At 47.2% G+C, this 14,309-nt stretch overlaps 1 protein-coding gene across 1 annotated transcript in view; it reads left to right on the top strand.

The window, feature by feature from the left end:
- The window catches only part of catsperg (cation channel sperm associated auxiliary subunit gamma), a 130,185-nt gene that overhangs the window by 109,226 nt on the left and 6,650 nt on the right, over window positions 1-14,309 (top strand). The window contains exon 21 of the mRNA XM_033014325.1: window positions 2,472-2,598. Coding sequence (XP_032870216.1) covers window positions 2,472-2,598 — 127 coding nt within the window. The remainder of the gene's footprint in view (window positions 1-2,471; window positions 2,599-14,309) is intronic.

The raw sequence follows: 14,309 nt of genomic DNA, 5'->3' as shown, positions 1-14,309 counted from the left end.
TAGATCTACTGTAAGCGCCAGAGACCGGGTTCGATCCTGACTGCGGGTGCTGTCTTTACGGGGATTATCCATTCCCCCGTGACCTGCGTGGGTTTTCTCCAGGTGCTCTGGTTTCCTCCCACTCTCCAAGGGCATAAGTTAATTGGCTTGGTAAAGATTGTAAAATTGTCCCTAGTGTGTAGAATAGTGTTGTGTGGGGATCACTGGTCGGCACGGATTTGGCGGGTCTAAGATGCTATTTCTGCGCTGTATCTCTAAACCAAACTAAACTAAAAGGTCGCTGCTGGGCAGCAAGGTATCCTCCTATGCGGATTCTTAATAGTGTTCAGCTTGGGAGGAAAGAATTTGGCTGAATGTGTTAAACCTGGCGGTGCTGGCTCGAAGAGCCGAATGGCCTACTCCTGCACCTATTGTTTATTGTCTATTAGCGGAGTCAGGGGATATGGGGAGAAGGCAGGAACGGGTTACTGATTGGGGATGATAAGCCATGATCACATTGAATGGCGGTGCTGGCTGGAAGGGCCTACTCCTGCACCTAGTGTCTAGTGTCTATTGTCTAAACTTCCATTTCTCACTCATCTGAAAATTCTGTGCCATGCGGGAAAATACAAGGAAAATTCTCTTTTGACCGAGTCAAAAGGAACTGGTGCAAGGGCCTCAGATTGAGATATGGTAATTAAAAGAAACTTTCAGATAGACAAATAACTTAATATTCTTTAAAATCTTATCAAGATTTTTAAAATCTCTTGCCGCCTGTAAATTTAGATGTTAAAATAATATTTATAGATGTTTACAAAACCTTGCTCCAACTCCGGCCATTTTTTCGCCACCCCCACCGAACTTCCTTACTCTAATGCTGAGCGGTTTGTCCTAAGCAGTGGACTCACTTTTGCACCAGGCCTCATCAAGTTCCAGGCCTGTTGTGATGTTGTGCTCTTAGTCTGCTGACTCTGCCTCCGCCTCCATGCCTATTTCTGTGGCAAGGACTCCTTGCCCCCTTCCCCCCCCCCCCCCCCCCCCCCCCCCCCCCACCCCCACCCCACAATAATGAACCTTTTATCTATCTCCAACACTCATATAGCTGCTGGTGTACATATGGTGTACATATAGCTGCTAAATTTGTATAAGATAATTATAAGCTGTTGAATAACGGGTGGGAATTAATAAGCTTTGGCTTCTTCCTGCTCCTTTTCGGACACATACGATTTCATTTATTTATAGATATTGTTTATGACACTTTATAAATATTCTTGTTTTGTATTTTGTATGCTGTTTCACATTTGCTTTTTATTCTTTTATTCTGTTCGAAATAAAGAATAAAATAAAATAAAATAAAAACATTGAAAATAGGTGCAGGAGTAGGCTATTCAGCCCTTCAAGCCAGCACCGCCATTCAATATGATCATGGCCAAAATCAGTACCCCGTTCCTGTTTTTTCCCACACCCCTTAATTCCGTTAGCCCTAAGAGCTAAATCTGACTCTCTCTTGAAAACATCCAGTGATTTGGCCTCCACTGCCTTCCGTGGCAGAGAATTCCACAGATTCACAACTCTCTGGGTGAAAAAGTTTTTCCTCATCTCAGTCCTAAATGGCCGACCCCTTATTCTTAAACTGTGTGACCCCTGGTTCCATTTAGTTTATCTTGGCATCGTGTTTAGTGTGTACTCTGTGGACCAAAGGGCCGGCTCCTGTGCTGTAATGTTCTATGTTCCAGATTCTAAGTTTGAACAGCACCGAGGTTTCAGGGAATGAAATACTTTATTGTCACCTGAGACTTTGCTTGTATACCCAATGTATACAAATAGCAGCCAACTATGGCGCTGACAAAGTTACAAAGCACGCCGGCTCCTCCTTTTGTTTTCAGCCCCCCCACCCCCCAACAGTGTCCCCATTGTCCTTTGTTCTCCCTCCCCAATTGTCCATTGTTCCTCCCCTCCCCCTCCCCCTCCCTCACGACGGTCCTCCACGCCCTCATCGACCGCAAGGCTTCACCACCGCCGAGGCCCTCATCGTCGCGAGGCTTCACCGCTGCCGCCGCTTCACCGCCGCCGAGGCCTCACCAATGTCGACGCCCCACTTCACTCCTCCGTGATGCCGACCCTGGCCCCAGCCGCGGGCTTTGTTGGCCGCTCCGCCGACCCGCGAAGCCTAGCTCCTCCATCCATCCGACCTGCCCGGGCTTCTACGCGGCGATCCGTGGTGCATTAAGACTGCGGCGCCTCGATAAAGGCCTCCGGCCGCCTTCCCAGTCCACAGCTGCGGCCTGGCGGGATGCCGTCGATGGGAATGTATTTCGATGGGAATGGGGATCATAAGCAAAATCAAATTCTGCACAACCTTTGTTATTTCATTGCTTTTACAATATCCTGAAATAAATGGGCGTGGAATTAAGTAATTAAGCAATGCCCTTCCCTCTTATTTGTGTGGCTTTAAGTGATTAACTAAGTAACATACCTTTATTTTTGTTTAGGTTACATTGTCCATATTGTGGTTTATCCTCATCTCTTACGTTATCTATCGCTGCTACTTAAGTTGGTTGCGAAGGAAAGTTAAAGCAGGAGCAGCAATTGACCCAATGATTCTGCCTGCTCGCTCATGTATGTATCTTATATCTAGTGGTTAAACATTTAATTGTATAGATCAAACTTCTTATGTACAATAGGTCGTCAGTTGTGTGAATTTTGGATTGCTGTTAGCACGTAGTCTCGCAGGTCGGACGTAGATGATTGCATCAATGTAAAATCAATGCCAGTGCAGCATCCTCTAGGGGCACTGCACTGGCAGCAGCCTCTACCTGCCTCTACCTGTCTGTCATTTCTATCTTTTTTTAAATTTTCAGTTAGTCCAAAGTCTGTTTTAGGGGGAAACCTTTACTTTTCTATGTGGGGGAGGGAGGCAGGGTAAGGGGGAAACCGTCTCCCAGTCTCTTCCTGGCGGGGACGCGACTATATCTCCGAGTCGCGTCCTCGCCCCCCACCTCGCGGCCTACCAGCTAGATCGGAGCGGCCTTTCCTGCCGGGGACCGAGTACCGGACCAGGGCTGCTACAGCGGGCGATGCCTACCTGGGTCGCCGTTTGGAGCTCCGGAGCGTTGGGCCGCTGCTCCAACATCGTGGAGCTCTGGTGCGGAGAGCTTCCAACGCGGGCGGCGCTGAACAACATCGTGGAGTCCTGGGGCGCCTTGCAGAGGGTCTACAGCAGCAGGTCTCCACCCGGCGCGGCCTACGGACTTTGGAAGCTGCCGACTCCGGTAGGAGGGGGCCGACTCTGGTGTCCACGCCGCTGAGGACGTCCCGCAGCCCCTACGTCGGACTTGTATCACCCCGGTGAGCGGTCCTGGACATCGAGCCACCCGTAGCTGCAACTGCGGAGGGCTTGGGGAGGCCCTGACCAAGAGGAACAGTGGAGGAAGAGACTGACTTTGGTGCCTTCCCACACAGTGGGAAACTTTGATTCTGCTGTGTGGGGATGTTTTATGTCAAATTCTATAGTGTGTGTTCTTTATTTTTATTGTATGGCTGTATGGGAATTTCATTTCACTGTGCCATCTGGCACATGTGACAATTAAATGTATCTTGAATCTTGAATCTCTTGAAATTGTGAAACTGAGTTGTGTGGTTGATCCTAAGTGGCTTTTTCTAGTTTTAATTGTTTCTCTTTATGAACCAAGAACCCTACGTTCTTTTATAAGTTCATGTTCATGTCATAGGACTCTCAGGTGGCCCATCTAGGCCAGTCTACACCACTATTCAATCATGGCTGATCTATCTTTCCCACTCCATTCTCCTGCCTTCTCCCCATAACCTTTGACGCCCTTTGTTAATGAAGATTCCGTCAATCTTCCCTTTAAAAATAACCACTGACATGGCCTCCTCAGCCGTCCATGGCGATGAATTCCACAGATTCACCACCCTCTGAATAAAGAAATTCCTCCTCATCTCCTTCTCCCACCCTACACTTGACCAGCCCTGCCTTTCCAAGCATAGATACATGCTGTGCCTGAGAATTCTCTTTAATAATCTCCCTAACGTTGACATCCTACTCAGCAATCTGGCTTATCGCTGCCACCTTTCTTGAATAGCGGAACAACATTAGCTATCTTCCAATGTTCTGATACCTTGCCTGGGGCGAATGAAGATGTGAACATTTCCATCTGGGCTATCTCCTTCCCATAGCTCCTGAAATAGACCTCACCAATCCCTGGGATTTATCTAACCTTATGCATTTCAAGACATCTAAACCTCCACCTTATTCATTCTTGCACACTCCAGATTATCAGAGTATCTTTCTGTAAACACACTATCTTCCACATCCTTCTCCTTGGTGAATACAGTTGAGAGATATAACTCATTATCACCTAGCCCACAGCCAACAGATGGCCTGTTTCCTTGATCATCATTACTTTTATTCGTCTTTCCTTCATTTGTTCTATATCTCTCTATTTCATCGTCCATATCTCTCCTTTCCCTTTTCCCTGGTTCTCAATCTGAAGAAGGGTTCTTTACGGATCATTGACCTTGTCGTGGTGAAGAGGCTCGCGTGTCCCCATGATTCTGAGAGCAATGCCGTCGGAAGCACCAGCTTCTGGTGGGGACCCCCATGGTAGTAAGGCGGAGGATGAGGATCCAGACTAAGAACGATCCAACCTACAAGACCTCAACGGCGGACCAGGCGTACGAAGTTATCTTGAACTCAATAGACAATAGACAATAAGTGCAGGAGTAGGCCATTCGGTCCTTCGAGCCAGCACCGCATTCAATGTGATCATGGCTGATCATTCACAATCAGTACCCCGTTCCTGCCTTCTCGCCATGTCCCCTGACTCCGCTATTTTTAAGAGCCCTATTTAGCTCTCTCTTGAAAGCATCCATAGAACCTGCCTCCACTGCCCTCTGAGGCAGAAAATTCCACAGACTCACCACTCTCTGTGAGAAAAAGTGTTTCCTCGTCTCCGTTCTAAATGGCTTACTCCTTGTTCTTAAACTGTGTGGCCCCTGGTTCTGGACTCCCCCAACATCGGGAACATGTTTCCTGCTTCTAGCGTGTCCAAGCCCTTAACAATCTTATATGTTTCAAATGGATTACAAACTCAACGGCGGTGAAGGCGGATGAAGTTATCTTGAACTCAACGGCGGTGAAGGCGGATGAGGTCGGCAACTGATCTATCAACTAAAATCGTCTTGGTTCCCTTGCCATTCGAATGAGTTGAGTCATTTGTGAAGGACCGTGAGCTTCTTGGAGCGCAACATCACGTACACGTTAAACAAACACACGCAGGCGTCTTCGTTCTGTGAGCTACAAAGCCAGGATTGGACTCATAAACCACCTGAGAGTCCATAAAAACAACAGAACGTACACCACCATCCTCGATCTCGAGGGATAGCCACGACGACGACAATCTGAATAAGGGTCTCGATCCGAAACGTCACCCATTCCTTCTCTCCAGAGATGCAGTCTGCCCGCTGAGTTACTCCAGCTTTTGTATCTATCTTCGGTTTAAGGCAGGATCCTGCAGTTCCTTTCAACACAGATGAGAGGTATCTATTTAATACCTCACCCACATCCTCTAACTCCACTCACAGATTTTCCCTATCATCTCAAATATTTCTCTTTTCCTCGTGCTTCTGATATACTTGTGGAATATCCTGTGTTTCTCCTTAATCTTATCTGCCAAGTGTAGCGAGGTTGACAGAAAACGGGCAGTTTCAGTGCAACCGCGTTCTGCTGAGCAGGCAGGCCGTCGAGGTTCTTGGCAGCGTTCGTGTCGAGAAGAAATCCAAAAGACGTTCGGATCAACGGGGTCACCAATGTAGCGAGGCCCAGACAGGTTGAGCAAAGCGATTTTTACTCTTAATAAAAGCGAAACTCGTGAAGTTCGCATGTCTGACTGAACTAACAATAATAGCTCAGGTTACAAGGAGGAGCGCTGACTGACTAACACAACCACGCAAGCGAACCCCCGCGGTCACGTGACGGAACCGACCAATGATGAGGATTCTGATCTCCCCACCCCACCACTAGATGCCGCTACACAAGGATATTTCATGGCCCATTTTCCCCTCCTGATTCCTTTCATATCTTCTCTCCTGCGCCCTTCATATGCCTCAAGGGACTCACTCAAATGCAGTTGCCTATGCATGTCATATGCTTTGTTTTCTCTCCAGATCAAATTTCTAATAGCCTTTAAAACATTTAATGACAGCACCTGGAACATGCTGCCAGGGGTGATGATGGAGACAGGTATGAGAGTGGCATTTATGATGCTTTTAAATAGGTACATAGATATATGCAGGTAGATAAATTGAGTGTTGGAAGGAACGGCAGATGCTGCTTTAAACCAAAGATAGATCCCCTTCCCATTCCCACACTGACCTTTCAGTCCTGGGCCTCCTCCATTGTCAGGGTGAGGCCAAATGCAAATTGGAGGAACAGCACCTCATATTTCGCTTGGGCAGCTTACACCCCAGCGGTATGAATATTAATTTATTTAACTTCAAGTAAACCTTACATCCCTTCTCTCCATCCCTCCCTCACCCAAGTCATATTAGCTTCAAAGTTGTCTTGTTGAGTCTCATTGTCTGTTGCTTTTACCTAGTCCACAGCAAACAATGGCTCTCAATCTGTAGAAGGGTCTCGACCCGAAATGGAACCTCCTCCTTTTCTCCAGAGAAACTGTTTTACCCGCTGAGTTACTCCAGCTTTCTGTGTCCATCTTTGATAGATGAAATTAGTTTAGCTTGGCATCATGTTCAGTGCAGACATTGTGGGCCGAAGGGCCTGTTCCTATCTTGAACTTTTCTATGTTCTTTGTTCTATGTTCTATATCCTTTTCCAAGTTACCCTGATCTCGCCACCTTTACCTTTCACTGTATTGGGAACCTGCTGGCCCTGAACTCACTTTTAAAGGACTACCACAAATCAGGTATTTTACTTCGGAGTCACGTGAGTGACCACGTGAAGAACCCGTCCAGCACGCATGCGCGACATGAGCGTTCACGCAATGCAACAGCGACGAACGGGAGTACAGGCGCTCCCGCTACAGCTTAAAAAAGACGGACCGTCAGGTAAGTTTATTCTGAGGTCGTTTTTTCGAAAGAAATTTGCTTTGTTTTGTCTCACCAGGTCGAGACAACTGGAAACATGAGCAAAACAAGGCAAGCAAAGAAGACCGCCCCCCCGTTCGACTCCAACAGAGGAGCGTTCCATCAGTGGGGGGCAAGATGCTGCGGACCGCATACCCTGCGGTCCGCTATTCCCGACACCGAGCCGAGCCCAGTCCCGCTAGCGCAGCCTGAGCAGCGGGCTGGAAGCAAATCAACGCGGAAGACAAACCGGCCGGTGGTATCCGACTCCTCGGACGGGGACGTCTCACCGCCCGAACGCGGCAGAGAAAGCCGCCTGAGCCGCTTGGAGCGGCTCATGGAGCAAATGCTCCAGCGAGACTTGCTTCGGGAGCTGGAGCAGCCTCGCCAAGGGAGTTCAGGCACTCCCACCACAGTGCCTCACAAGGCACTGGCCATCGCTTCCCCCTCAGCCGAGGGCAGCGTTGGCGACCAGGGCTGGGCTGGTCAAGAAGAGGGGTCGCTGGCCGAAGATGTCGGGAGTACGCTTGGGGTACAGGACCAGGAAGAGCTGCTGGGTGTGGTCAACCGCTACGTGGCAGCTCCACGAGCAGGACGGCCATTAGAGCCAAAACTGGCGGACAGCATAGACTACCTGTCCTTCAAACCCCTACAAGAGCAGGTAGTCAATGAGGCACTAGAGCTGTATTCGGCCCCAGAAAATTGTGCCTCGCTCAACGTGCCGGCCGTCAACAGCCAAATCTGGGGGTACGTTGGGCAGAACATCCGCAACCAAGAATTAAAATTACAGTGGATTCTCAGGCTCCTGACGTCAGCCATCACTTCTTATGCTCGTTCCGTGGATGGGGTGTAAATGACCACAAACCAGCAAGACACTCTAGCTCTGCTGTGTAACACCCAATATGAGATAAACAATCTCCGTAAGGAGATAATAAGACCTGCCCTCAACCCGAAATTCGCAGGGTTGTGCAAAACACCGGCCTCAGAATCACAAATCCTGCTCTTCGGTAAGGACCTCTCTAAAAAAGTGAAGGACCTGGAAGAAGAGTCCAAAACATTTGGCCTCATGAGGGCAGGCCCCGGAATGGAGCAGACCCACAAAACCCAAGCGGCAGTACCCCACCGCGTCCACCAGTCGACGTCAGCCTCATGGGACTGGTGATAGCTTGGGGTCCGCACATTACCCCCGAAAGCCTTTTTTTGGCCAGGGCCCAGAGCGGACCCCATGGAAAATGCGCCACCCCCAACCAGCAGCACATTAGACAACACATCGTCCAATGAAGAAACAGAAGAAACACCCGTAACCATGGAGGTAGGTGGGTCTGGTTCCTACCAGCATATAGAAAGTGGGGGATCTATACTAACGGGGGGGAGATTACACCTGTTTGTGGAAGCATGGAGGTCTATCACGAATGATAAATATATACTCAACAGTATTCGTGGATACAAAATAGAATTTGTTCAAGAAAACATGCCACCAGTTCAGCATACACCCCAAAGGGTCTTTTCCCTCTCAGTTAAAGAAAAACTAGAGGGCCAAGCAGTACTGGTGAGGCTACTCACAAAGGGTATCATTGAAAAAAACAAACATGAACCCTTGGAATTTGTCTCAAATATATTCACTAAAACTAAAAAAGATGGTGGACGTCGCATCATCATTGACTTAACTTTACTAAATATGTTTGTTAAGTATATACATTTCAAAATGGAAACGTTTGTAACTGCCAAACAACTGATTTCCAAAGGATACTTCATGGCAAGCATCGACCTTAAAGATGCTTACTATTCAGTACCCATTCAAAAGGATCATCGCAGATACCTGAAATTTACCTGGATGGGGCAACAATGGCAGTTTAAAGCATTGCCTCACAGTTTAACATCAGCCCCAAGATTATTCACCAAGATATTAAAACCAGCCTTGGCAATACTAAGAAAACAGAAACATATTGTCATGGCATATCTTGATGATATCTTAATAGTAGGCAAAACCATGGAATTGGCTATATCAGCTGTGTCAGCTACCAAACAATTGTTTGAAACCTTGGGATTTGTCTTACATCCAGATAAATCTAAGTTGACGCCATCCACAACCATGGACTATCTGGGATTCACAATTAACTCAGTCCACATGTCTGTAACCTTGCCAAAAGACAAAGCAGCAGAATTGGCACAAACATGTAACAATTCAATGGTCAACGATCGACCAACCCTTCGACAAGTGGCAAGAGTAATTGGAAAAATGGTAGCAGCATTTACAGCTACACAATTTGGACCTCTGCACTATCAAAACTTACAAAGAGCAAAAGTGCAGGCGTTAAAACGACATGCAGGTCACTTTGACCGAGTCATGAAATTACCCACTGAAGCAATATCAGAGTTACAGTGGTGGGTAGGGAACATTTGGCATAGTTCCAGCCCTATCATCATCATTAACCTACGTTAATTATTCAAACAGATGCCAGTGCTCAAGGCTGGGGAGCAACTAATACTATATCCAGCTCAGGTGGTAGATGGACTAATCTAGAGTCATCTTTACTACAGACACTGGGCATAAATTATCTGGAAATGTTGGGTGCATTTTATGGCTTAAAAGCATATTCAACAAATATGCATCACTTGCATGTTCGTTTACAAATAGATAATACCACGGTGGTGGCCTATATTAACCATATGGGCGGTATAAAATCGATATCATGTGACAATTTGGTCAACACAATCTGGCAATGGTGTGTCGACAGACATATTTGGCTATCAGCAACTTACCTACCAGGTAAGCTAAATACAGTGGCAGACACCAGGTCACGCAAATTCAATGATAACACCGAATGGATGTTAAATCCCAAAGCATTTGCTAAATTTACACAGCAATATGGCACACCAACACCAAATATCGATCTATTTGCATCCAGACTAATTCACCAGGTTCCTATGTATGTCGCTTGGGAACCAGACCCTGAGGCAGCAGCGATAGATGCGTTCGCGCTGGACTGGGGGAAATTCTTCTTTTATGCTTTTCCTCCCTTCTGCCTCATCAGTCGGGTACTACGCAAAATACAGATGGACTCTGCTTCAGGTATTTTGATAGTACCCGACTGGCCTACACAGCCATGGTTCCCAGTGGTCCTCGACATGGTCGTCGAGACCCCAATGACTTTTCCCAGTAGCCCAGACTTGTTAACTCACCCAGTATCAGGCATAAGCCACCCATGCCACGATAAAATTAAACTCCTGGGTTGCAGATTTTGAAAAGGCCTCTGCTGGGCCTGGGATTGTCAGAAAACACTATCAACACGATGACAGCATCCCACCGCATGTCCACAAGGAAACAATACTTGTCAAACATCAAGAAGTGGGAAAGATACTGTTCGAACACAGGAACCACATACTCAACTACAACTGTAACCAATGTACTGGAGTTCCTGGCAGGCCTTCACCACAATGAAGGACTCAGCTACAGCGCCATTAATACAGCCAGAAGTGCTCTGTCAGCCTATTTAATTCAGGCACCAGGACAACAGGCCATGGGGTCCCACCCGCTGGTGATCAAGCTCATGAGAGGCATATTTAACTCTAATTCCCCCAGACCTAGGTACACCCAAATCTGGGATGTCAGTGTGGTCCTGACATACCTTAGGGGATGGTCACCAGCCAGGTCCCTCACCCTGGAACTATTAACCCTAAAGATGGTCATGCTGATGGCACTTGTCTCAGCACAAAGAGTCCAGTCCCTTCATCTATTACGATTGGACAACATGGTTGTAACACCAGACCGTGTCTCATTTACCATCCAGGGGCTGGTCAAACAGAGCAAGCCAGGAACATCAAGCAAGGTCATGGAATTCAAACCAGTCATGGCTTACCCACCTGAACCACGGTTATGTGTCATGACCCACATTGAACTATATTTACACAACAAGAATTCCCCGAGGGCGAGAAAAAGCCTTATGGGTCAGCCACAAGAAACCTCATGGTCGGGTGAATAGCCAAACTATTTCAAGATGGCTCAAGCAGGTGCTGAAAGCCGCTGGTGTAAATACTAATGTGTATAAATCTCACTCCACCAGGGCAGCATCCACGTCGGCGGCTAAGAGGATGGACGTGCCTATTGACCACATCCTGGCTACAGCGGGGTGGTCTGGGGAAAAAACGTTTCAAACTTTTTATAATAAGCCGTTGGCAGAACCTGCATCATTTGCAGAAAAAAATATTAGAATCTGCAAATATATAATTTAAGCCCGGGGGAGCAATTTGTTTTTTGTTATTGTTTAATAAACACTATTATTGTTTTTACAAACAGATTCATGGTTGATTACGATAACATACTTCCTCCCTCGAATGACTTTGGCAGTGAGTGAAGTATGAACTGTTACACGGTTTGAAATCGCAGAGCTTTAAAATCTTCACGTAGTCACTCACGTGACTCCGAAGTAAAATAGTAAGATTAAACGAGAACTTACCAGTTCGAAGTTTGATCTGTATTTTATGAGGAGTTACGATGAGGGATTACGTGCCCTCCGCTCCCACCCTCAATTATAGAGATCAACTGATATTTAAGTTCTCCTTTTCTTTACTATGTTTTTTTCAATTATTGTGTCTTTCTGTGATTCCACACCGCTGCTTTGAAGTATGTCGCGCATGCATGCTGGACGGGTTCTTCACGTAATCCCTCATCGTAACTCCTCATAAAATACAGATCAAACTTCGAACTAGTAAGTTCTCATTTAATCTTACTATTATTTACTATCACCAGGTCCTGACTTCGCTCTTGAAATCAGTATTCCCCCAATTTAGGCCCTTAACTTCATTATCCCTTTCCATACTACCTTGAGATTAACAGAATCGTGGTTACTCTTACTAAAGTATTTCCCCACCGATATTTTCACTGCCTGCCTTATTTTCATTTCCAAGCTAACTATGAGTACAATCAAAGTACAATCACTTTCCTAATAGGACTCTCTACATAGAGACTTAAGGGCCTGTCCCACTTACGTGTCCTTGGCACGCAAATTACGCGGTTGCGTTGAGGCGTACGGGCATCGTATGGCCACGTGGGGCCGGTCCCACTTAGAAGCGCGGAGGGGTATGGAGTTGTGCGTGACATCGCTCGGGGCTCCGAAATTTTTGTAGTGAACGAAATCTTCGCGCGCCAACGGCCTGTCGTGTAACTGACGGCCAAAGTGGGACAGGCCCAAGACCCTGGCGCGATGCAACGTCTCACCTTCAACAGCAGCAGAAGCAGGCAAACGATCGCCGAGCTCGGCCTGTGGCTCACGGCCGTTGCGGTCCGGATCCGCCCCCACGTACTCCCAGAGCGGGGCCAAGACGATTGGAGATAGACACAAAATGCAGGAGTAACTCAGTGGGACCGGCAGCATCTCTGGAGAGAAGCAATGGGTGACGTTTCGGGTCAAGACCCTTCTTTTCAGACTGAAGATGAGTCTCGACACGAAACATCACCCATTGCTTCTCTCCAGAGATGCTGCCGGTCCCGCTGAGTTACTCCAGCTTTGTGTCCATCTTCTAATGACGTCATGCGCTCCAGACGGCTGTGCGTATGCATGTAATCGCACCCGACCTTCGCGGAACCGACACGGCTCAACGCGACCACAAGGTCGCGTAATTTGCGTGCTAAGGACACGTTAGTGGGATGTGCTTTAGCGTCATGTAGATAATGCCATCAGGGAGAGAGCTGTATTCAACCCTATCTTAAGAAATCTTCTTCTTCTTGCCGTATGGCGTGCACAGCCTAAAGTTGTAAGACAACTTGTTCTGTTTGACCTTCTGTTTGTGCGCACCAGGTTGATTCCATTCGTCGAAACAGGGTGGATCACGTGAAGGTTGTAATCTTCCACCCCATCTTAAGAAATAAAACTGTGCAAAGTGAGAAAGTATCGTGGGGGAATAGAACATGGAAACATGGAACAGTATAGCATAAGAACAGGCACTTCGGCCCACAGTGTCTGTGCCGAACATAATGCCAAGACCAAAATGTGGGAATAACTCAGCGGGACAGGCAACATCTCTGGAGAGAAGGAATGAGTGACGTTTTGGGTCAAGACTCTTCTTCCTACACATGATGCCAAGACCAGCTCTTATCTTTGAATACTTTGGGAATGGTGCAGTCACTGCCTAGTCCTTTCAGTATTCCCCTACTGATACTACACTTGTCGCTTTTCCTCCACCCTCGACTCCATTCAAGGACCCAAGCAGTCGTTCCAGGTACGACAGAGGTTCACCTGTATCTCCTCCAACCTCATCTATTGCATCCGCTGCTCTAGATGTCATCTGATCTACATTGGTGAGACCAAGCGTAGGCTTGGCGGTCGTTTCGTCGAACACCTTCGCTCGGTTCGCAATAATCAACCTGATCTCCCGGTGGCTCACCACTTCAACTGCCCCTCCCAGTCCGAATCCGACCTTTCTGTCCTGGGCCTCCTCATTGGCCAGAATGAGCACCACTGGAAATTGGAGGAGCAGCACCTCATATTCTGCCTGGGCCGTTTGCACCCTAGCGGCATAAACATTGACTTCTCCAATTTCCGGTAGCCCTTGCTGTATCGTCCCCTTCTCAGCTCTCCCTCAGCCCTCGGGCTCCTCCTCTTCCTTTCTCCTTTCTTCTCCCCCCCCCACCCCCACCCTACATCAATCTGAACAAGGGTTTCAGCCCGAAACGTTGCCTATTTCCTTCGCTCCATAGATGCTGCTGCACCCGCTGAGTTTCTCCAGCATTTTTGTCTACCTTCCCCTACTGATACCACATTTTGCCATTATAAATTAAAAATACATAAGCCTCCTGCACTAATGGTAATTCCAGTAAATAGTTAAATTTCCACACTGTATTGCACATATGTCTTTGTGTGATTTGCTTACATATCTGTTCCTTCAATTCCTGCTGACTGTGAGACCTATGCAGATACCCTCCTATGTTGTATGATAGGACAACATACAAATGTTGTATGTTGCCCGATCATCCATCCATGTTCTATGTTCTATCCATACATGATCCCTTCAGAATACACTGTCTATGTAATAACATCATGTTTTTACCTTATCAGTGCAACTCGCCAAACTCTTTATAATACTCTGTCACATCTGAAACTCTTATGCCACAACAAGCTGCTAGACCATCTCTTCCCTCAATCACGCTTTTGTGATTGCAATAAAATAGTAAGATTAAACGAGAACTTACCAGTTTGAAGTTTGATCTGTATTTTATGAGGAGTTAC

The sequence above is a fragment of the Amblyraja radiata genome, chromosome 41 (assembly GCF_010909765.2).
Source record: "Amblyraja radiata isolate CabotCenter1 chromosome 41, sAmbRad1.1.pri, whole genome shotgun sequence".
NCBI classification, from domain to species: Eukaryota; Metazoa; Chordata; class Chondrichthyes; order Rajiformes; family Rajidae; genus Amblyraja; species Amblyraja radiata.
Note: the sequence above shows the minus strand (reverse complement) of the source record. Positions and strands in the feature narration are given on the sequence as shown.